Here is a 23,434-nt window from a genome sequence, read left to right as displayed (position 1 = left end):
TATAAATAAATAAACACATAAAAATATCCCATAGTTTGTAGATGTGCTAACAAATAAATTAAATAAAAAAATAAATATAAATAAATAAATAAACACATAAAAATATCCCATAGTTTGTAGATGTGATAACAAATAAATTAAATAAATAAATAAATAACTAAAATAAATATAAATAAATAAATAAACACATAAAAATATCCCATAGTTTGTGGACGTGATAACTTTTGCGCAAACCAATCATTATACACTTACTGGGATTTTTTTTTTACCAAAAATATGTAGTAGAATACATATTGGCCTAATCTGATGAAGAAATTTGATTTTTTAAATTTTTTTATTGAATTTTTTTCTTATAGCAGATCGTAAACATTTTTTTTTTTTTAATTTTCGTCTTTTTTTGTTTATAGCACAACAAAATAAAAATCGCATAGGTGATCAAATACCACCAAAAGAAAGCTCTATTTGTGGGGGGAAAAAAAGGACATCAATTTTATTTGGGTAATTGTCAGTTAAAGTAATGCAGTGCCGAATCGCAAAAAATGGCCTGGTCATTAAGGAGGGGGGGGGGGGGGGGCGAAACCTTGCGGGACTGAAGAGATTAAAAAAAAAAAAGACTTCACTGGAAACACCCAAAAAATTTCAGTTTTGAAATAATACTTTAAATTAGATCCTCTTTTCTGGGCGTAGGCTGTTTTTTTTGTGTGTGTTCCTCCCTGTTCAGCGCTTCGTTGCGTCACTTTATCTGGATAAATCTTTTTGATGAGCGTTTTGCTTTTGGGTGTTGCAATAGAAGTTTCAGCATTAGGGTTTTTTTTAATTTTTTTTATCTTATTGGGCCAAGACATAAATGGTGGTGGGATGAGTCACATCGGTTTCAATAAAATCCACATTTTGCCTAATCCTGGTTAGGGGTTGGGTGGCTGCGCTGTCACGTGACCGGTTGCCGCATTTCCAGTAGTGAGCCACAAACCAGCAGAGGGCCATGAAAACGCAGGCGGCCACCATAAGCCTTATGAAGTTCGAGACGCTGTAATCTCCTCCCGTATTTCCTCCTGCAATGACAGATAAGACCACAGAGGTTAATCCATCCTTCAAATGACCTTCTAAATGCGAACGTTCAGTTGGGTTTCTATGTTCAGCCATTTAAGGTGGTTGTAAACCCATTCTTATAACTTGTACCTATAGGTCATCCTATAATAAGACCTACCTATAGGTACTGTAAATATCTCCTAAACTTGCACCATATTTACTTTTCATGCAGCCAATGACATCATCGGCGCATGCGCTCAGAAGGAACTGCCACCCATGCATGATGTCATCAATGGAGGAGTGGAAGAGGACTCCAGTGACAACCTGTGAAGCTCTGGTGAACTCCATGCCCAAGGGGTTTAAGGCAGTGCTGGAAAATAATGGTGGCCACACAAAATATTGACACTTTGGGCCCAATTTGGACATTGTCACTTAGGGGTGTACTCACTTTTGTTGCCAGCGGTTTAGACATTAATGGCTGTGTTGAATTATTTTGAGGGGACAGCAAATTTACACTGTTATACTAGCTGTACACTCACTACTTTACATTGTAGCAAAGTGTCATTTCTTCAGTGTTGAATGAGTTCACAAAATACAAAGGCTTCTGTGAATGAGCAGAAGGAGGGGAGGGCATAGCAGTTCCAGTAACTCTGCTCTTGAAGGAGCAGAGATCGCAAGGAGCAGCTTTGAAACTCCAGAAGTTGTCACATGAAAAGATAGAATAAAATATTTACAAAAATGTGAGGGGTGTACTTACTTTTGTGAGATACTGTATCTCTATTACCTATTATTACCTATATGTGACAGGTTTATTGCACTCCCAGAGGGTACACTCCAGCTATGAGAGCAAAGATCTTACACAACAGCTTTGCCCAACTCTCTCCACTGCTGCCCATTCACAGAAGCCTTTGTATTTTGTGAATGAGTTCACAAAATACAAAGGCTTCTGTGAATGGGCAGAAGGAGTGGAGGGCATAGCAGTTTCCAGTAACTCTGCTCTTGAAGGAGCAGAGATCGCAAGGAGCAGCTATATGCGACAGGTTTATTGCACTCCCAGAGGGTACACTCCAGCTGCGAGAGCAAAGATCTTACACATACAGCTTTGTCCAACTCTCTCCACTGCTGCCCATTCACAGAAGCCTTTGTATTTTATGAATGAGTTCACAAAATACAAAGGCTTCTGTGAATGGGCAGAAGGAGGGGAGGGCATAGCAGTTCCAGTAACTCTGCTCTTGAAGTAGCAGAGATCACAAGGAGCAGCTTTGAAACTCCAGAAGTTGTCACATGAAAAGATAGAATAAAATATTTGCATAAATGTGAGGGGTGTACTCACTTCTGTGAGATACTATATCTCTATCACCTATATGTGACAAGTTTATCGCACTTCCGGAGGGTACACTCCAGCTGTGAGAGCAAAGATCTTACACAAACAGCTTTGCCAAACTCTCTCCACTGCTGCCCATTCACAGAAGCCTTTGTATTTTGTGAATGAGTTCACAAAATACAAAGGCTTCTGTGAATGGGCAGAAAGAGGGGAGGGCATAGCAGTTCCAGTAACTCTGCTTTTGAAGGAGCAGAGATTGCAAGGGGCAGCTTTGCAACTCCAGATTTAACCTGTTAAATCGCATGTCAAAGCGCGCCGATAAGAACGGGGGGGGGGGAAGGGGGCTGTGGCTTTGAAATCGCATGACTATATTTGAAATTGCAAGATTTTTAAAGCCGCGTGTCAGTGCGACTTTGGGTGCAACTTTGAAGACTCTTACAGCCCTTGTTCACATCGAGTCCTCGTTCGCACTTTGAAATCGTGCGAGTTCAGATTTCAAAACCGCATTTCGGTCTGACTTATGGGGGCCGACTTCAAAGACATCCGTACAGCTTCATGCACAGATGTCTATTCAAGTCGCACCTGAAATCGCCAAAAGTAGTGCAGGAACTACTTTTGCAAATTTGGTGTGGTACCGCAAAGTCGCCGTCGCACCACTTTGAACGGTGCCCTTGTCGGCAGTAGGCTGCGACTAGTCATGCGATTTGACCTGTAGCTCCCAATGGGAGTGGGGGCAGAAAGTGACTTGAGTCCATTGCTGCAAATGGGAGGGGGGGGGGGCGACTTGCTGTGCGATTTGACCTGTCGCTCCCAATGTGAATGGGGGCTGAAAGTGACTGGAGTCCATTGCTGCAAAAGGGGGGGGGGGGGCGGGCGACTTGTCGTGCGACTTTGAACAGTCAAGTCGCATGACAAGTCGCACTGGTGTGAACCAGAGATGGAGGGTGTATTGCTGGGTTTGGGGGAGGGGGGGTAATGAAAGCAGAGTGTGATTGCTTTGTTAAAACGCTTCCTGTTGGCGACTGTAAGTTTATTTTTATTTCAGGAAACCGCATGGCGTGCAAAGTGTCGGCGTTTCCTCCGATGCCTTTTAAGTCTGACTTTATAGGAAGCGATTCCCGCTGACCGCATCAGACGCAGAAATGAAATCAACTAAATGTACAGGCGTTGCGTCACTCGGTGCGTTCCGTCATTTATCGGTGAACAATGCGAGATCGCCATTTCCCAGAATCCCTCAATGAAGAACAATCGACCTGGAGGGGAAATAGTGTGATATTCTTCCTACTGAGCGACTTTCACAGCGATATACAAGAGAAGAAGATCTGCAAAAGTGCCGCCCTGGATGTGCGATTATTCCAAAACAACCTGTGCGAATGGGGGGGTGGGAGTGCTAGATGCCCCCCCTCCCCCCACACACACACAGTGTGGCCCCCTTTACACTTGTACGACCTGAGAGTCGCACGACTTTGATGTAACTTTGATGCAACTTGATGCGATGCCTGTGTAATAGAGGTCTATGGACATCAAGTCGCATCAAAGTCAGAATAGAGTAGTGCAGTGACTACTTTTAAGTTTCTGCGACTTAAAGTCACAGAGATATAAATGGTATGCATTAGAAATCATAGGGTACGACTTGTCATGCGACTTTGCAGTCCCAAGTCGCAAGAAAAGTTACACGAGTGTGAAAGGGGCCTTGGGCCCCCTTTACACTTGTACGACCTGAGAGTTGCGTGACTTTGATGCGACTTTTATGCAACTTCAAGCAATGCCTATGGATCTCAACTTGCCTCAAAGTTGGACCAAAGTAGTGCAGGTACTACTTTGAGGTCGCTGCGATCTAAAGTCGCACGGATGCTCATAGGAAATCATGGGGTACGACTTGTCATGTGATTTTGCAGTCCCAAGTCGCAGGAAAAGTCGCAGAAGTGTGCGAAAGGGGCCTTTAGGCACTGTTTACACTTGTATGACCCGAGAGTCGATGCAACTTAAAGCGATGCCTGTGTAATAGAGGTCTATGGACCTCAAGTCGCATACAAGATTTTGCCGCAACTTCAAGCAATGCCTGTGTAATCTTGAGGTCTATGGAACTCAAGTGACAGCAAAGTCGGACTAAAGTAGTGCAGGGACTACTTTGAGGTTGCTGCGACTTAAGGTCGCACAGATATAAATGGTATGCATTAGAAATCATAGCCTATAGGGTATGACTTGTCATGCAACTTTGCAGTCCCAGGTCGCAAGAAAAGTCACAGAAGTGTGAAAGGTGCCTTGGTCCCCTTTTACACTTGTATGACCTGAGAGTCGTGCGACTTTGATGCCACTTTGATGCAACTTGAAGCCATGCCTGTGTAATCTTGATGTCTATGGACCTCAAGTCGCATACAAGTCTAACCAAAGTAGTGCAGGGACTACTTTGAAGTCGCTGCGACTTGAACTCGTACAGACATGAGTAGTTCTCATTGGAAATCATGGGGTATGACTTGTCCTGCGACTTTGCACTCCCAAGTCGCTGGACAATTCGCACATGTGTGAAAGGGGCCTTAAATGCAAACCCCATCTTAAGGGGTCTGCCTGCCTAATCGCGGTAACATCGCGCAAAAAAAATCGCGGGACGCATGACGCCCAAAAAGGTACAAGAGCTTCTTTGGAGCGTATTGCGTCCCGCGATTTTGTTTGCGCGATGTTACCGCGATTCGGCAGGCGCAAATCGCGGCAACATCGCACAGCGTTTGGGGTGCTATTGCAAATCACGGGCAACACACAGGCGTCCCGCGATTTGCAATGATTTCCGGATCGCGGGCAGAATCGCAGCGATTCATACGCTGACATGTGAACGTAGCCTTATGATGGGCAATATAGCAACATGGCGGCCACTAGAGGGCGCTGAAGATCATATTCATTACATACTGTATATGTGTTTGTAACAAAAGATACAATGTAACCATTCTACCTGGGAATTAGTAAATAAATATAACCAATGCATTACATTTATCTGCTACTTCTTCCTGGTGGTCTCTGATATCGTTTTTTTTTTTTTCTAAATAATCTTTATTTTTTTTTTTTTTTTCCTTTTTAGAAAACACATTCATACAATTTATTAAACAAAACTCTTGTATCCAGCTATAGTTAGACATTCTGTTAGCATGCAGTGAATTATTTCTAAGCCCCCATTCACACTGGGGCGACCTGTGAGGCGACCTGGTCGCCTCACAGGTCGCCGCAGGTCGCCTCCCATAGGGAAGCTGCGGACCCGTTCTGATAGGAGCGACACAAGTCGCTCCGACTCAGAAAAAGGGTCCGGAGCTTCTTTGGGGCGACCAGGAGGCGACCGCCATAGACTTCAATGTTACGAAGTCCGTGGCGGCCGCTCCGAGGTAGCGGCGCGCTGCTCGCACCGCGACCTCGGAGGTCGCGGTGCGAAGTAGCGTCGCCCCAGTGTGAATGGGGGCTTATAAATCATCTACCTAAAAATAAAAAAAAATAAAATATTATTATTAATAATAAAATGTATTTTTAATAAAAAAAATATATAATTATATAAATATATATATATTTATTATTAGTATATAATAATATTTATTTTATATATATATATATATATATATATATATATATATATATTATAATAATAATTATAATCTATCTATCTATCTATCTATCTATCTATGTATCTATCTATATATATATTATTACTATTATTATGTAATATATATATATATATATATATATATATATAATTATTATATATTTTTTTATGAAAAGACATTTTATTATTATTATTAATAATAATAATAATAATAATAATAATAATAATAATAATAGTTTTTCTTTTCTTTTTTTAGGTAGATGATCTATTAGAAATATTTAAGTATTCACTGTATGTTAATATGTCAATAGAATGTCTAACTATAGCTCTATACACTCTATACATATATATATATATATATATTATTATTATTATTATTATTATTATTATACTGTATATAGTGGAGAAAATAAGTATTGCACACATCACCATTTTTGTAGGTAAATATATTTCTAAAGGTGCTCTTAACATGAAATTTTCATGTTAAAGTAAGGTCCATAAAGACATGGATGAGCGAGTTTGGGGTGGAGGAACTTGACTGGCCTGACCTGAACCTAGTAGAACCCCTTTGGAATGAATTAGAGCAGAGACCTTCTCATCCAACATCAGTGCCTGACCCCACAAATGTGCTTCCGGAAGAATGGTCAAACGTTCCCATAGACACATTCCTAAACCTTGTGGACGGCCTTCCCAGAAGAGTTGAAGCTGTTATAGCTGCAAAGGGTGGGCCAACTCAATATTGAACCCTACGGACTAAGACTGGGATGCCATTAAAGTTCATGTGTGTGTAAAGGCAGGCGTCCCAATACTTTTGGTAATATAGAGTATTTCCTATGCTTTTTCAGCCCCATCTATGACCGGAATAGGGCATGTGTACTACTAGGGGGGGCAGGAGTGTTGGATGTCAGTGTCCCCCCCCCTCCCTACAGTGTTGCTCTATCCTCCAACTCCTACATCATTGCTGAGTCCTATAGTGACGGTCGGTGGATGGAACCACGGCAGGTAACAGGGGACACCGGGATTTAATAATCTTGAAAGTGTTGAATGGTAAAGGCCATGGTGCCGGAAGGAAGGGAAGACGGGAGACACCGGCCACCAGGGAGGGGAGTTTTACCATGCCTGGCTCACTTTATGGAAGATTGAGTGCATTTTCTGCCTTTAGCGCAGATGCAATATTTGCTGGATAGAATAGGAATCCTATAATTGATATTCCATGTTGCTGGGGGTCTCTTCCGCCTGTGGGGTCTCACCTGTAGAAGATAATGGAGGTGACAAAATCCTTTCCATGTCTGAGCCATTGTAACCTGTTGTGGTGAAAAGAAACAGATCTCAGCACAATGTATCGTTCTCTGCAATGTACTAACACTCTACTTAACCACTTCAATACCGGGCAATTTCACCCCCTTCCTGCCCAGGCCAATTCTCAGCTCTCAGCGCTGTCACACTTTGCATGACAATTGCGCGGTCATGCTACACTGTACCCAAATACATTTTTTATATTTTTTTCCCACATAAATAGAGCTATCTCTTGGTGGTATTTAATCACCGCTGGGTTTTTTTATTCTTTGCTAAACAAATAGTTAAAAGACCAAAAATTATGGGAAAAAAAGTTCTGTTATAAACATATAACATATATAAAAATATAACATATATAAACATATATAACAGGTAATTTTTTCTCCTTCATTGATGTGCGTTGATGAGGTGGCACTGATGGGCACTGATAGACTGCACTGATAGTATTGATAGGCTGCACTGATAGGCATCACTGATGGGTGCTGATAGGCTGCACTGAAGGGCACTGACATGCAGCACTGATGGGCATTGTTAGGCTGCACTGAAAGGCCCTGATGGGCTGAACTGATAGGCAGCACTGATGGGCACTGATAGGCAGCACTGAAGGGCACTGCTAGGCAGTGCTGATGGGTACTGATAGGCAGTACTGATGGGCACTGATAGGCTGCACTGATGGGCACTGATATAGGCAGCACTGATGGGCAATGATAGGCTGCACTGAAGGGCACTGATGAGGTGGCACTGAAATGCAGCATTGATGGTCACTAACAGGCAGCACTGATGGTCACTAACAGACAGCACTGATGGACATTGATAGGCAGCACTGAAGGGCACTTATAGGCGGCACTGATAGGCAGCACTGAAGGGCACTCATAGGTGGCACTGATAGGCACTGATGGGCACTGTTTGGCAGCATCAAAGGTCACTGATTGACAACACTGATGGGCACTGATTGGCAGCACTGATTGGCAACACTGATGGGCACTGGTTGGCACTGATAAGCAGCACTGTTAGGGACTGTTGGGGCTGCTCTGATAATCAGTGTAGATGTCCCCTTTTACACTTGCCGGTTACTGTCTCTCTTCTCTCCTCTCACTGTGACATGTGAGGAAAGGAATGCAGATAACTGGCAAGTGTGTTTACATTGTGATCAGCTATGATTGGACACAGCTGATCACAAGGTAAATGGCCTCTGTGATTGGCCCTTTACCCCGATCCGTGATCAGCTGTGTCTGAAGGACACAGCGATCACAAAGTATGCCGGGTGCGGGGATCTGGAGTAGACAAAATAAAAATTATTATTATTAGAGAATAAAGCTTGTGTTGATGGCGAGTGTTTTCTGGCAATTGACTTCATTACAAGAATTCTATCACCTTAATTTGAGTAGTACACGGGACCGTTCAGACACAGGGGGTCTCAAACTGGCGGCCCTCCAGCTGTTGCGGAACTACAAGTCCCATCATGCCTCTTCCTATGGGAGTCATGCTTGTAACTGTCAGCCCTGCAATGCCTCATGGGAATTGTAGTTCTGCAACAGCTGGAGGGCCACCAGTTTGGAACCCCTGGAACTTTGGAAGCTGTGTTTGATCTGCTTTGCATTATGCTGCTTTTTTTTTTTTTTGCACACTGCCATGGCCTGATGTGTGCAAATGCAAATGTATTCAAATGCAGCTGCATGCATCCAAATGCAAATCACAGAGTTAAATAATAATGCCTGATGTTATGAACCCCAAAGTTATTTTACAAAAATAAATAAGTAATTTAAGAAAACTAGTCAACACAATTTAAAATATGAAAGAATGCAATTCTTTAAAAAGGCCACTAGATGGCCTCATCTACATTGGTTAAAAGAAGGACACCGATTTACAACCAGTAGTAGAATCTAATGCTTCAGAATAATGGTGCATCGCTGCCATCTAGTGGTTTTTTTTTAGATTTTTTTTTCGTCTTTTATCATTTCAAAGCATTAGCGGACACCTGCACGCCATGGAATCTATTTAGAAATATTTTTACACAAGATTCATACAGCAGTCCCACTATTTCCAAATTGAATTTAATTAAATGTGTGAATTTTAAAAATTTATATATATATATATATATATATATATATATATATATATATATATATATATATGTGTGTGTGTGTATATATATGTGTGTGTGTATACATATATATACAGGGCTGCTGTTAGAAAGCGCGGGGCCCCGTACAGACTACCTGGCAGGGCCCCTTCAAGAAAATATTAAAGATATATTTAGCTAAAATTACAACGAAATCACTATTATCAGACACAAATATGACATAACTCGCATAATTCCTGCTAAATCTAAAAAAAAAAAAACTATGTTAAATAAAAAAGAAGATGAGATGAGAAAAATATACAGGCTGGGCAGTTGGAGCTCAGTGATCAGAGAGACAGAGAGAGAGAGAGAAACAAAGTTACAATTTACAAATAAACTCCTAAGCTGGGAGGGGGGCCCACACAAGCGAGGGGGATTAATGAGGGACAACTATTTTATATATATCTGGCCAAGCTAATGTTGTTTTTAGCCCTGATTATAGTAAATACATAAATAAATAAATAATGGTAGCAGTCCCTTCAATCTCACTATTTCCTTCCTCCCGATCAATTTATAGGGCAGGAACTCTTGCTATAAAGCTGGCCATCCACTCTTAGATTTATCACTTTCACCCTGCTGGTCTGTAGGGTATTGATGGACGAATTGCCTGCAGCACCTATTGTATTTAGAATACCTGAACAGCGTCTGCACCTGATTGGATGGCTATCTGGCTGAACTTTATCCATCCAGCTGCCTTGTTTTTTTTACTCAAAGGATGTTGGGCAAGAGGGTAGTGTCAGGGCAACTTTCGGCCCAGGGGGCAAGTACAGACCGCAGGCCCCCCTCCCGCTCTCCCTCTTCCCAGCCACTTGCTGACCCCCCATTCCATGCTGAAGCTCCGCTCCAGGTACTCTCTACTCACCAGCCGAATCCAGGTTCCGATCTGGCCATCGGAGGCTGATTGGGGGAGCTGGGAAAGCTTGGTTGGGTCGGCCGGGGGAGGAGAGTATCCCGTATCCTGCGCTCTGTCCTTAAGCTGCGGGGACAGTTTACTTCCCTTCACCAGGAATCCTTTAGGCATGTCTGTGGCAGAAGCAGTGCAGTCCCTTTATGGGGCATCAGAGCAGCCCGGGGGGCAATTGCCCCCCTGCCCCCTGGCCCAGTCCTCCCCTGTGTCAGGCCACCTACAGAGCAAATTTTGGCCGTGTTCATCACAAGCTATCTGTAATTTGCATTGGTCAGCTTTAGCATTTTTCAATTGCAGCTGGAATGTAACATAAAGATAGTTGCCAGCTAATTTCAATAGCTGAACTGGAATTTGATTATATGACATTTGAAGCAACATAGAGAGTTCTTTACATAGCCTTTGACTTTTCCACATTTTTCTTTGGGATGTCTTTGTAAATGGCACAACCATGGCTCTGCTTAGAGAAGACCATTTGCCAAACTCCATTGACTGGGTAAGGAATCAACAGACCAATGGTAACACTGAAGGAGCTGTAATGGACCTCAGGTAGGAAGGGACAATCGTCCATGGCATGGGACAACTATAACCTGGACACTATGCAAAGCCCCAAGACTTTAGTTGTACCTTTAGCTGTAATGTAACTTACTGTACACTCGAAGGTCGTAGTACTGGGCACACAGTTGGGTCGTGGTTGTTGCATTTCTTAGTGTACTTGCTGTGTAATTCCCCTGGTCTTCTCTGGCCAGCCCTGTTATGTTCAGTGACCCGTCTTCCATGGCGTATACTTTCCCTCTGTAGCGCTTATCTCGGACCTTAATAAAGCCGCCCATTCCAGTGGTGACAAAATGGCGTCCAGCTGATAGCCAGGTGATTTCACCCATTATTCCATTGTGTTCCACTCTGAGGATGACATCTTTGCCCTCGGTACCATTCACGGTCCTTCTTTCTCCACAAAGACTGTCACATAAAATACCTGATGAGGGTTAAAACAAATACAGTCTTAGAAAGTTGTTCATCTACTATGGCAAGATCTCTGGACACATACCTGAGTACTACAGATAACAACCCTCAACGTGGTATTACGTAGAGTGATAACTACATTACATTATAACTAGGGATGAATGGGCACTGTTACCAAACTGGACACTGGCACTGTATGACATGGCTTAGTTAATAAAGGGTTAGGGTTAGCATTATCCTTACAGGTAGGGGTAACATTATGTTTAGCGTTGGTTTTAGGAGCTTCACTAGCCCTCTGGGGCCCTTTAAATCCCTTTGCACTCTAATAAGCCACCAAAAATTCACCTTGGTTCAACCTTCTTACTAACTTCAATGCATTTTGGCAAATTGGTAACGTTTTATCAAAATGTCCCAATTTTCACACTCATTGGCTCCACACTCCAGAAACAAGTCCAAATTTATTTATTTGTTTACGATTAACAACCAATGCATTTCGGGGGGGGGGGGGGGGCAGTAAAACTGCCCTTTTTATCAGGGCTTCAGTTAAAATAATGAACTTGAATAGACTCAAAACACGGCTTTTCTTTGTGAATCTATATAGGGAAGCTAATTGTTGGACTAGGAGGGTTATCAGCCAGCAGCTTCTGCATGAGGAATCAAGATAAGGCCATTGGGTGTAACCAACTAGTGGCCTCCAGCGACTTAGTTAATCCATGGCCAGGCTCTGTCTTACAGGGCCAGCACACTTGTTGCTTGGCATTGGAGCAAGGCATTTATGTGCTGGCTGTCAAGCCCTTTAGGTTCCAAGCAGTGGGTGCGGACCACACCCAGATGACACCCGCCACTGGGGGAGAGCCACACCGCCCAGGGGGGGGGGGGTTGGAGCAGGTGAAACCATGCTTTGCAGGCTGGGGGGGGGGGGGTGGAATGAGGGTGGCGAGGTGACACCATGTTTTGTAGGCTAGGGGGGAGGGTAACATGGTGGGGGTCACACCATGTTTTGCAGGCTGGAGGGGATGTGGTGGTGACACCATGGGTTACTGCACCAGTTGACACCAACCCTAGTGATGCCACTGGTTCCCAGCGACTTCCCAAGTGTCTCCAAATGACTTCCAGCGTGGTCTCCCTACCTCCAGTGTCCCCAGTGCCATCCAGCCTATCCCCAGGGACGCTGTGTATGTTCCTGGCTGCAAGCTTAATCCCAACACCTGTCATATCCTCTGAGCACCCTAGCGTTTCTGTACCTCTGACTTCTTATGTAGCTCAGTCAGCTTCCAGTCTTCCTGCACCTCCATGATTCCCTGTGTACTCCAGCCTGCCCTTCATTAACCCCAACTGTTCACTCCTAGTCCGCAGCCTGCATCTGTCTTTCTCCATGCATTCCTAGTCTGCATCTTCTTTGTGTCCCCGTGCACTCCATCCTACTTCCAATGATACCGTGTGACTCAGTGAACTCCTACCTGCTCCCAGTCTCCATGTGTTTCCATCCACTCCTGCCAGCTTGGGCTGTACTCCCTACTTAGTGCAGTTACAGGAGTATATTGTAACAAAAGTTCATCAGTACACAACTGGGCCATGGGGAGGTAACCGGACCAGGACCAGTTACAAAGTGCAACAGTGAAGGAACAGAAGACTGGAGACCCGGATATGCTGACAGCGTCTGCCTCGAGGAGCGGAATGCAACCAGGCCTGTCTGTACCCTAAGGAGAGGCTTTCCAGGAAAGTTGGCCCTTGCACTTTCCCTGCCTCTAAGTACTGTCCCTGACAGATAGGTGATCTGTCCCTATTATAGCCGCTGGCATAATATGCTCCAAACCCAGGAGCCAGGGTCTTAAATTGATCCTGCCGGACCCAAGATGGCCAGCCAAGTCACATGGGGCGCCAGCATCCAATCGGATAGCTGCCTTTCTGTGACCGAGGATATCATAGAGTAACTAGGTTCCTCTCTACTTCCTCCCCCATCTGCATTGCCACTACGGACAAGTGCTACCTACAGTGGAGAATATAGACTGCACTTGCCTACATACTGACCTGTGATCCCAGCATCTTAGTGTTGCAAGGGACCCTTGCTGCACTCAGTTCCCAGCATTTGCCTGCTAAAGTGAGTCAGAGGGCTGCAACCTGGGAGTCATCTGCAGCAAAAAACATCTCCACATTCAGAAGTTCCAATGAGTATCCCGCCTGTCCAAGATTCATTGTACCTCTCCACCATGGCCAATGCCACTGCATAGCCCCAGCTGCTACAACTAACTCCTGATTAGCCAGTCTGCCCTCTAGTGGAAGCAGACTCCATTGACAATTATGACACCCAGTTGCACCCAATTCTAGTTTCAAAATTAAAGTAGAACTATAGGCAAAACTTCTTTTTTTTTCATTTTGGATAGAGTAAGGGTGGGTTATACAGTCCCCAATAAGGTTCATTTTTGCCATCTTTGGGGAGATTTCGCTTCACTTTCTGCTCATAGTCAAGCAGGAAGTGAGAGAAAATCCATGCAAATGAAAAGAATCCCTTGGGGATCCCCAGGTCATTAGAACTAGGGACCCCATTGGAAGATTTCCTCTCTATTACTCATCTTGGGACAACCAAAAATATGGGATATTCTTTTACTTTCCATGATAATGGTAAATTGAACAAATAGAGATTGTGAATCTTCTAACAGGGATACAGACAGCAATAAAAACTGACAGGGGGCTCCAATCCATCTCCCCTCTATCCAAAACTAAAACAAATTGCCTTTAGGTATACTTTAAATCAAGGGCATACTGGAAGAAATATATAAACTGCCAATCCGGTAGAGTTTGTTGTAACATAGTCAAGCTTATAATATGACATATAATCATGAAGTTCAACCAAAATCGAAAAATAAATAAATAAATAAATAATTAAAAGCACCTCTCATCCTTAGATCCCTAAACCTGCAGTTGATCCAGAGGAAGGGAAAAAATCCCTTAAAAAGCGTGGTTCAATTTGCCCCAACTAAGTTCATCATCCCCAAGGGAAATGTAATACTCTCTGGATAAACCATCTACACCAGGATTTCTCAACCAAGGTTCCTCCAGAGATTGCTAGGGGTTCCTTGAGCAATGAGCAATCTCTGCCTCTCAAATACGTTCCCACTGAGATCATTGATCTTTATAACTACCTGTGAGGGGATAAATCTTCCCAATGACCACAAATGTAAGGGGTGAATTCTTTCCACTGACCATCACTCTAATTTGTCATTAGATTTAGATATAGGAATTTTTTAGTAGGGGTTCCCTGAGACTGGAAAGTTAATTTAAGGGTTCCTCTGTGTTGAAAAGGCTGAGAAAGGATGGTCTACAGTGTCATTTCTTATAAATACAATTATCTGGTTATGTTTTGTGTATTAAACACTTAAGCCCCGGAAGATTTTACCCCCTTCCTGACCAGGGGTTTTTTTGCGATTTTTTACTGCGTGACTTTAACGGACAATTACGCGGTCGTGAGACGCTGTACCTAAACGAATTTCACGTCCTTTTTTTTCCACAAACAGAGCTTTCTTTCGGTGGTATTTGATCACCTGTGCGATTTTTTGATCATGCGCTATAAACAAAAAAAGAGCGTAAATTTTGCAAAAATAACAATATTTTTCACTTTTTTTTATATAAAATTCCCCCCCAAAAAAATGTAAAAATCAAAATTTTTTAAAATTTTCGGCCAATTTGTTTTATGCTACATATGTTTGGTAAAAAAAAATTGCAAAAAGCGTATTTTGATTGGTTTGCGCAAAAGTTATCGCGTTTACTAACAAAGGGAAAGATTTTTGTCATTTTTGGTGTTTTTTTTTTAACGAGTAATGGCGGCGATCTGCGATTTTTTTTTGCGGTACTGCGACATTGCGGCGGACAGATCGGACCCTTGACTGACATTTTTGACACTTTTGGGGGTACCAGTGACATTACTGCAGTAATCAGTGCTATATATATGCACTGTTACTGTAAAAATGACACTGGCAGGGAAGGGGTTAACTTTATTGGAGAGGGAGGGGTTAAGTGTGTCCTAGGGGCGTGATTCTAACTGTAGTGGGACATGTCTCCTATTGTAAAAACAGAGATCAACGGTTCTACATAGTAGAACCGTCTGATCTCCATTTTTACACAGGGGAGAATGACAGGCGGCTTGTTTACATAAGCCGCCCGCCTTTCTCCCGCTCTACCGACGATCGTAGTGTGACCAGCGGACATCGGGTCCGCCGGTCACACGCCGGGACTCCTCTGCGAACGAGCCTCAGCGGGCGCGCGCCTCAGCGGGCGCGAGCTCGCCCGCTATTGGCTCAAAACCCGGTGACAGGCTAGCGACGTAGATCTACGTCACTCTGCCTGGCCGGGGCCGACTGCCGCAGTAAATATACTGTGCGCAGTCGGCAAGTGGTTAAAAAAAGTATCCAAACCTTTTTTGATGCAATCTACAGAGTTGGCCAAGATTAGTCGCCATGGAGGTCTATTCTAGTTATGTAATAAGTGATTTGCTATGTGCCAAAGAGCATGTTATTATGGGAGAACCAATTCCCTTTCACAAGGATAAGAAAAGTGTTGATGTATTTGGTTAGAGAAATGTGTTTCGTTGTATTGGCAGCTTTCCACACACATAGCGCCCGAGCGTCTCCTAGACGTCTGAAATGCCAGCAAACTCAGCAACTTTCTCTCACTGTTTATGAACAAGTCACTGTCCTCTTCGAAGGAGCACTTGACTTAGGAAATAAATGTAGCATTTTGTTTAACAACAATAACGCCCAAATGAACTTTTAATTTAAATCAGCTAAAAAAATTTAAGGCGCATCAACCACTTCAATACCGGACACTTTCACCCCCTTCCTGCCCAGGCCAATTTTCAGCTTTCAGCGTTGTGACGTGAGTCACTTTGAACGGGGGGGTTGTGGAACCCAGATTACCTTAGAGAGGTCGGGAAACTCCTTGTCCAGCTTCTCCTATGTGTAAGTCACCCTGTGTCTATTAGGGGCACAGGGTGACCAAGAACCCCAGTTGGGTCTGCACTAATCAGACTCACTGTACAACCACACCGGACTCAGCATTTTGTTTTACCCCGGTTAGCCTGGGATCTATAAGTGCAGTTTGTGTTGAAAGAATGAAGGGGCTCTTTCACTTGGGACAATAATATCACTCAAGAAATATACAAAGATAAACAATTTGACTTTTCAGATTGCTAGAATATTGTAGGAGTGTCTCATAAACCCTTGCTAGATAGTGAGGTGGGGTGAGGTTTGGTATTGTTAAGTGCCTGTATTCCATTGTTCTATTGTTTCTGTCTGCCTTGGGATCAACCTATAATGGCAGCCTTTCTCAACCATTTCAACACAGAGGAACCTTTGAAATAAATTTCTGGTCTCTGGGAATCCCTGCTAAAAATTAAAAATCTACGATTCATGACACATTAGTGTGACAGTCAGTGGGACGAATGCTCCTTACTCTTGTCATCATTGGGAAGAATTACCCCCCTTACAGATAAATGAACAATGGTGTCATTGGGAACTTATCTGAGGGACAGAAATTGCCTATTGCTCAAGGAACCCCCTTGCAACCCCAGGAGGAACCCTAGGGTTCCATAAAACCCTGGCTGAGAAACCCTGTATTATGGGATGTATATGTGTATGTGGATTAGCTGTTAAAGGGGAGGGGAGATTGTCCCAGAGTGTATATCTCTTTGTGCATGTGTTTCTATAAACAGTTATTTTTCTGGCTTGCTCCAAAACTGGTATTGCCTAGTTCTTGGGGAAACTATAGCCAGTATCATGGGTCTCCAGAGTTTGGAAGCAGCTTCTTGGTGGAGATACCCAGTCAGGGTGTCCGGATTCCATCATAAAGGTTGTCACACTTCAAAATAACAATAGTGTGGTCATGTAGCACTGTACCCATATGACATTTTTATCATTTTTTTGAGACAGACAGAGCTTTATTTTGCTGGTATTTAATGACCACTGTTTTTTTTTTTGCTAAACAAAAGCCCAATTTTTGAAAAAACAAAACAAAAAACAAAACCTTTTTCTTTGTTACTGTTATACATTTTTGCAAATATGTCATTTTTCTTCTTCACTGATGGGTAGTGTTGAGCTTAATGTTCGAGTCCCCTCAAGCTCGAGTTCGCTGAACACACAAACACCCGGGGCACTCAGCAGGAAGTTCCCCCATCGATGAGCACCCCCATAATGCACTGCGAGGTTGCAGTGCATTAAGTGCTGGTGATTGGCCACAGCATGCACCTGATCTGCATGCTTTGGCCAATCACAGCACAATATCCTCTGAGAGCCATGATTGGCCAAAGGCAGGGGGCCTTTGACCAATCATGGCTTGGGGGCTAAGTTCACATCCCACACTATATAAGGCTGCTGCTTGCACGGCAGCCCTGTGTAGTGTGTTAGGAGTGGAGATTAGGCAGGTAGTTAGTGGATTGTGTGTTCAGTGAGTTTAGTGCAGTCAGTGTAATGCTGATTCCTGTGTAACACAGCGTAGTGGTGCCACTGAAGTGTTGTTGTGTACAACACGTCTGTGTCACCCCACTGATTCCATTTTTTTTTCATTGATATATATATTATATTTTTTTCTTTGCAGCATCAGGTTCTGTTGCTGAATTATTAGTACTCCCCCCTTCTGTGTCGCAGGTGCTATTCCTTCTGCGTCAGCAGTGATTTTATCTTTTTGTGGCGCAGCAGCACTAATAATATTTAGGGCATAATTGCTGTCCCCCCTTCTGTGTCACAGGTGCTATTCCTTCTGCGTCAGCAGTGATTTTATCTTTTTGTGGCGCAGCAGCACTAATAATATTTAGGGCATAATTGCTGTCCCCCCTTCTGTGTCACAGGTGCTATTCCTTCTGCATCAGCAGTGGTTTTCTTTTTTTTTGTAAAATGGGGTTTTGCTTGTGACCAGTGTTCCTAATATGCGTGCCACATCCCTAATAGTACAAAAAACTTGGGAAAGGTTCCCCTAGGTTTGGGACTTTATAGGCACAAAAAAATGGAAAAGATTTAAATATACACAAAAATATAATTTATTCAGAATACACAGAAATATAGAATCCAAGATTAAAAATTCTCAAGCAGCAATGTAATGACAAATAGTATAACCGTGATTGTTCCAGAACCTGAGACCCAACACGTTTCGGAAAAAAACTTTTCCTTCTTCAGGGGTGGTTCTTTTGAAGTGCTATGGTTATACTTGCATTAGGCTATGGTGCTTGCAGATCAAGCTAAAAACAAGTCAGTTGACCGTATTGCAGGTTGGCAGTGCTTTTTTATTCCCTTCTAGGATCAAAAATATATCCTGGACTGAACTGGGTGTAGTATTGGATGTAATCAGGCAATTGTCTCCCCCATATATATATGGCCACCTGAAGTCCTAAAGTGTGGACGCCAGACCCTAGTTCACTTTGCCAAATTGTTGTTCAGCAAAAATAGCACATTTTCAATCCGCATGACGGACTACCGTCCTATATACAGTGGCTATGTAAGTACTACACAGAGAGGGCTCACTTGTTCCCTTTTTGGATACCCCGTTATCTCCCCCTTTCCCCTAAGTGTGGACCTATCATTTATTTTTACATGTTTTATTTTAGATCTATGATGCATTCGCCCCTGAAGAAGTGATGATGATCACGAAACGCGTAGGACCTTATGATGCATCTGAATTTGACCATACTTTACTAGTTGCTATTACGATGGCACACTGCTATGCTCTATGATATGCATGAACAAACAGCACTAGATGTCAACTTTGGAATATGTCATGTTTCTGCTATTACCAAATGGGTTTCAATCATGTATCCCTATGATTTTATCATGTACTATTTTACCTTGATTGTCTATTGTACTGCTGGGTGTTATGCATGTGGTGGTGCATATGAATGTTGCCATCGATATATGCTTTCTTTCAATGTGTTATCATTCAATAAACATATGGTTTTTAACCATGTTTAAACTTCCAACGCCATTTTGCCTCATTTAAAGTCCCAATTTGTTCCCCCATGTCCTTATATTGATCCAGGGATGGAGATATCCTTACTATATGTCTCATTTAAAGTCCCAAACTTTGTTTTGTTTTTTTCGTAATCAGGCAATTGTCTCCCCCATATATATATGGCCACCTGAAGTCCTAAAGTGTGGACGCCAGACCCTAGTTCACTTTACCAAATTGTTGTTCAGCAAAAATAGCACATTTTCAATCCGCATGACGGTCTCCGAACAGACCATCATGCGGATTGAAAATGTGCTATTTTTGCTGAACAACAATTTGGCAAAGTGAACTAGGGTCTGGCGTCCACACTTTAGGACTTCAGGTGGCCATATATATATGGGGGAGACAATTGCCTGATTACATCCAATACTACACCCAGTTCAGTCCAGGATATATTTTTGAACCTAGAAGGGAATAAAAAAGCACTGCCAACCTGCAATACGGTCAACCGACTTGTTTTTAGCTTGATCTGCAAGCACCATAGCCTAATGCAAGTATAACCATAGCACTTCAAAAGAACCACCCCTGAAGAAGGAAAAGTTTTTTTCCGAAACATGTTGGGTCTCAGGTTCTGGAACAATCACGGTTATACTATTTGTCATTACATTGCTGCTTAAGAATTTTTAATCTTGGATTCTATATTTCTGTGTATTCTGAATAAATTATATTTTTGTGTATATTTAAATCTTTTCCATTTTTTTGTGCCTATAAAGTCCCAAACCTAGGGGAACCTTTCCCAAGTTTTTTGTTCTTTTTTTTTGTGGCACAGCAGCACTAATAATATTTAGAGCATAATTGCTGCCTCCCCTTCTACGTCACAGTTGCTATTCCTTCTGCGTCAGCAGTGGTTTCCTTTTTCTTATTTTTCTGTGGCATAGCAGCACTAATAATATTTAGGGCATAATTGCTGTCCCCCCTTCTGCATCGCAGGTGCTATTCCTTCTACCCTTCTGCGCCGCAGATGCTATTCCTTCTGCATCAGCAGTGTTTTTTTTTTGTGGCACAGCAGCACTAATAATATTTAGGGCATGATTACTGTCCCTCCTTCTACATTGCAGGTGCTATTCCTTCTGCGTCAGCATTGTTTTTTTTGTTGGCTTCATTATTATTATTATTATTTTTTTTTTAAACTATAATAAAATGGTTTATAGTGCACAAAGCACAAAAGTATTGCACCCAAGCACCATATTTTCTTCCCACACTCTATCATAAAAAGTTATAAAAATCTACCCCAAAAAATAAAAAACAATAATAAAATGGTTTATAGTGCACCAAGCACAAAAGTATTACACCCAAGCACCATATTTCCATCCCACACTCTATAGGTGGAATGTTCGACCCATCCCTACTGATGGCCACTAATAGCTTGCATTGATGGGCACTGATGAGACAGCACTGATGGGCACTGATATGCTGCTCTGATGGGCACTGATATGTTGCACTGATGGACACTGATATGTTGCACTGATGGACACTGATATGCTGCACTGATGGACACTGATATGCTGCACTGATGGACACTGATATGCTGCACTGATGGACACTGATATGCTGCACTGATTGCCACTGATATGTTGCACTGATGGACACTGATATGCTGCACTGATGGGCACTAATATGCTGCACTGATAGGCACTGATATGTTGCACTGATGGACACTGAAATGCTGCACTGATGGGCACTAATATGCTGCACTGATGGGCACTGACATGCTGCACAGACGGACACTGACATGCTGCACTGATGGACACTAATATGTTGCACTGATGGACACTGATTTACTGCACAGATGGACAATGACATGCTGCACTGATGGACACTGATATGTTGCACTGGTGGGGCTGCACCAATAATCAGGGCACTCATGATCAGTGCCCTGATTATCAGAGTAAATGTCCCATGTAACTGGAAAACTGGTTATCGGATTTCCTGTCCGCAGACACCGACAGAGCTGAGGAGAGAAATGCCGACAACCAGTATTTGTTTACATGTTATTGGCTGTTATTGGACACAGCTGATCACGTGTTAAAAGCCTAAATCATCGTCCCTTTTTCTTGATCGCCAATGCACTGTGTCCAAGAGACACAGTTCACCACTCGCATGAGCGACGTGATGCAAATGATGTCCAAGTCCTCCGCGCTGATCCATAACGGATGGCTGCGGTCCTATCTTGGGAATCTTTTCAACTCATGACGGGATGGTTACAGAGGCAACAGGTCCTTTCTTATCTCCGTACACTGCCTTATCGATCGGATATCCTGGCGGACCCTTCGAGTTTTGAGGACCTACTTTTGCAAGCCGGTCCACCCGAGCGGGTCCATCTCCAATCTGTACTCCCTGTTGCTTCGGGCTTTTTCTCCTGATCTGCCGCCTTATACACGAGCATGGAAGAAGGAACTTCAACATGCTATCTCACCCATCGACTGGCAGAAATGCTTCATATTAACACACAAACCATCAGTGGCCATCAAAACCCAGAAGGGCTTTAAATTGTTGACCAGATGGTACAGATTTCTCTCCACCGTAAAATACATAGACCCTTCCCTATCAGACATTTGTTGGAGGTATTCATCTGCTGCAGGGACACTACTCCACATTTGATGGGATTGCCCCCCAGTTTGGAAACTATGGGAGACGATTTTTACTCTGTACTGCAGGCTGATGTTGACCTCTCTTCAATCCACACTGGAAATGCACTATTGTCAATCATACCGGGGTCATTTTGATCCATCAAAAAAGACATCCTGTGGCATTTCTTGGCCGCAACAAAGGTAGTAATACCTAGACATTGGAGAACATTGGATATGCCTTCACTGGGAGACTGGGCCATTTAGGTGGACAAGATTGGAGACTTGGATCATCTGTTGGCACAGGAGAATGGGAAACTGGACCAATTCTCCACCACATGGTCATCTTGGTTCGTGTTCTGATTTTCAGCAGACTTCATTCACTGGGCCAAGGGCCCAACAGATACTGGTACCCCTGTGCCATGATGGAGTGCGTACAACCTTCACAACACTTTCCCCCTCTCCCTCTTTCCTTATTACCTCTTCTGTCTCAGTTATATTCTTTCACTTATATTTCTGCCTTGAACTTTTCTGAGCTACCTTTGACAAAATTCCATGTATATAACATCTCTAATGACCTTAACAGATCATATCCTACCATAGGAGGTTATTGACGTAACTCACGATATCCTTTCCGATATAATGGGTCCATTTGCTTTTTGGTGACCTATGAGATCTATTACATGTATTTCAATACGGAAACCTTTGGAGGTCTTTATTATTCTTTTACGTCCGAAAATCAGATTGTGAAAATGCCATAAGATTGTAACTATGCTAATTTTCTTATGATCCTTAATCTTTGTACCATATTGTATAACTTGGTATATAACTTTTTATATTGTTGTACATTCCTTTTCTATTCATCTTTTAATAAAATTAGATAAAAAAAAAGACACAAAAAATAAAATGTTAATGGATTTTAATGCCCTAAATTCAACTCATACTTCATACCTATTGCCCAAAATGCAAAACTCATAAAAGTGTCTACATATAAATAAATAAACGTTAGAAGATGCATGTTCTTCCACATTTGTCAGCCACAGTATTTTGTATTTTTTTGTTGGAATTTTTCACTACATAATCACTGTGTACACAACAGGAATATGTAACAATGTATTTTCTAGTCAAATTATTGTGCTAATGTATCAATCATTTTCTTTAGGTACAATGCTACATTTTATAAAAGAAAACCAAAATACAAAAGCAACTTACATTTTTGAAGATAAAGGAAAAGGAAGCCTGAAAACAGATGAAGCATCTTCTTCCAGATCATTGGGAGAGTGTGGTGAACTGAGAAGGAATCCTATACTTTTACATAGAACGAAAAGGGAACTTGTTTTGGAAAGCAGGACAACTGCTGATGGTAAACCCCGAGGGCTGGACTAAGGGTCAGGTATACTGTTGGCTTTTTGGATATTTTCTTTTAGTAACTACTGTCTCATCTGGGCTTTAGTTGCCTACTTGTACTCAGGTGACCCCAAGTAAGTGTGTTGGATTTTGATACAGACCATTGGACCTGATATAGGGTCAATACAGTAGGTAAGCATCACATGTAGCTGTAGAACATACCTCCCAATCGTAACATAGGATAAAAGGACACTATTTAGCAGAGCAAAATGTAATAGACCATTACATACCATGATTAGGGAGATCCTCC

The 23,434-nt window shown here is 42.6% G+C and overlaps 1 protein-coding gene across 1 annotated transcript; it reads right to left on the bottom strand.

Moving 5' to 3' along the window:
- Window positions 1–826: 826 nt before the first annotated feature.
- Window positions 827–23,103, bottom strand: LOC309543297 (uncharacterized protein). Its single transcript, XM_082242754.1, has 3 exons — window positions 22,990–23,103; window positions 10,908–11,234; window positions 827–1,052 (listed from the first exon to the last, which is right to left on the bottom strand). Exons 1-3 carry the CDS (start codon window positions 23,048–23,050, stop codon window positions 829–831), a joined length of 612 nt encoding a protein of 203 aa, XP_082098880.1. The 5' UTR covers window positions 23,051–23,103; the 3' UTR covers window positions 827–828.
- Window positions 23,104–23,434: the final 331 nt, after the last annotated feature.

Source organism: Pelophylax lessonae, assembly GCF_965119305.1.
Source record: "Pelophylax lessonae genome assembly, chromosome: 13".
Taxonomy (NCBI): domain Eukaryota; kingdom Metazoa; phylum Chordata; class Amphibia; order Anura; family Ranidae; genus Pelophylax; species Pelophylax lessonae.
The sequence above is the reverse complement of the archived record's forward strand: the minus strand, read 5'-3'. Positions and strand labels throughout refer to the sequence as shown.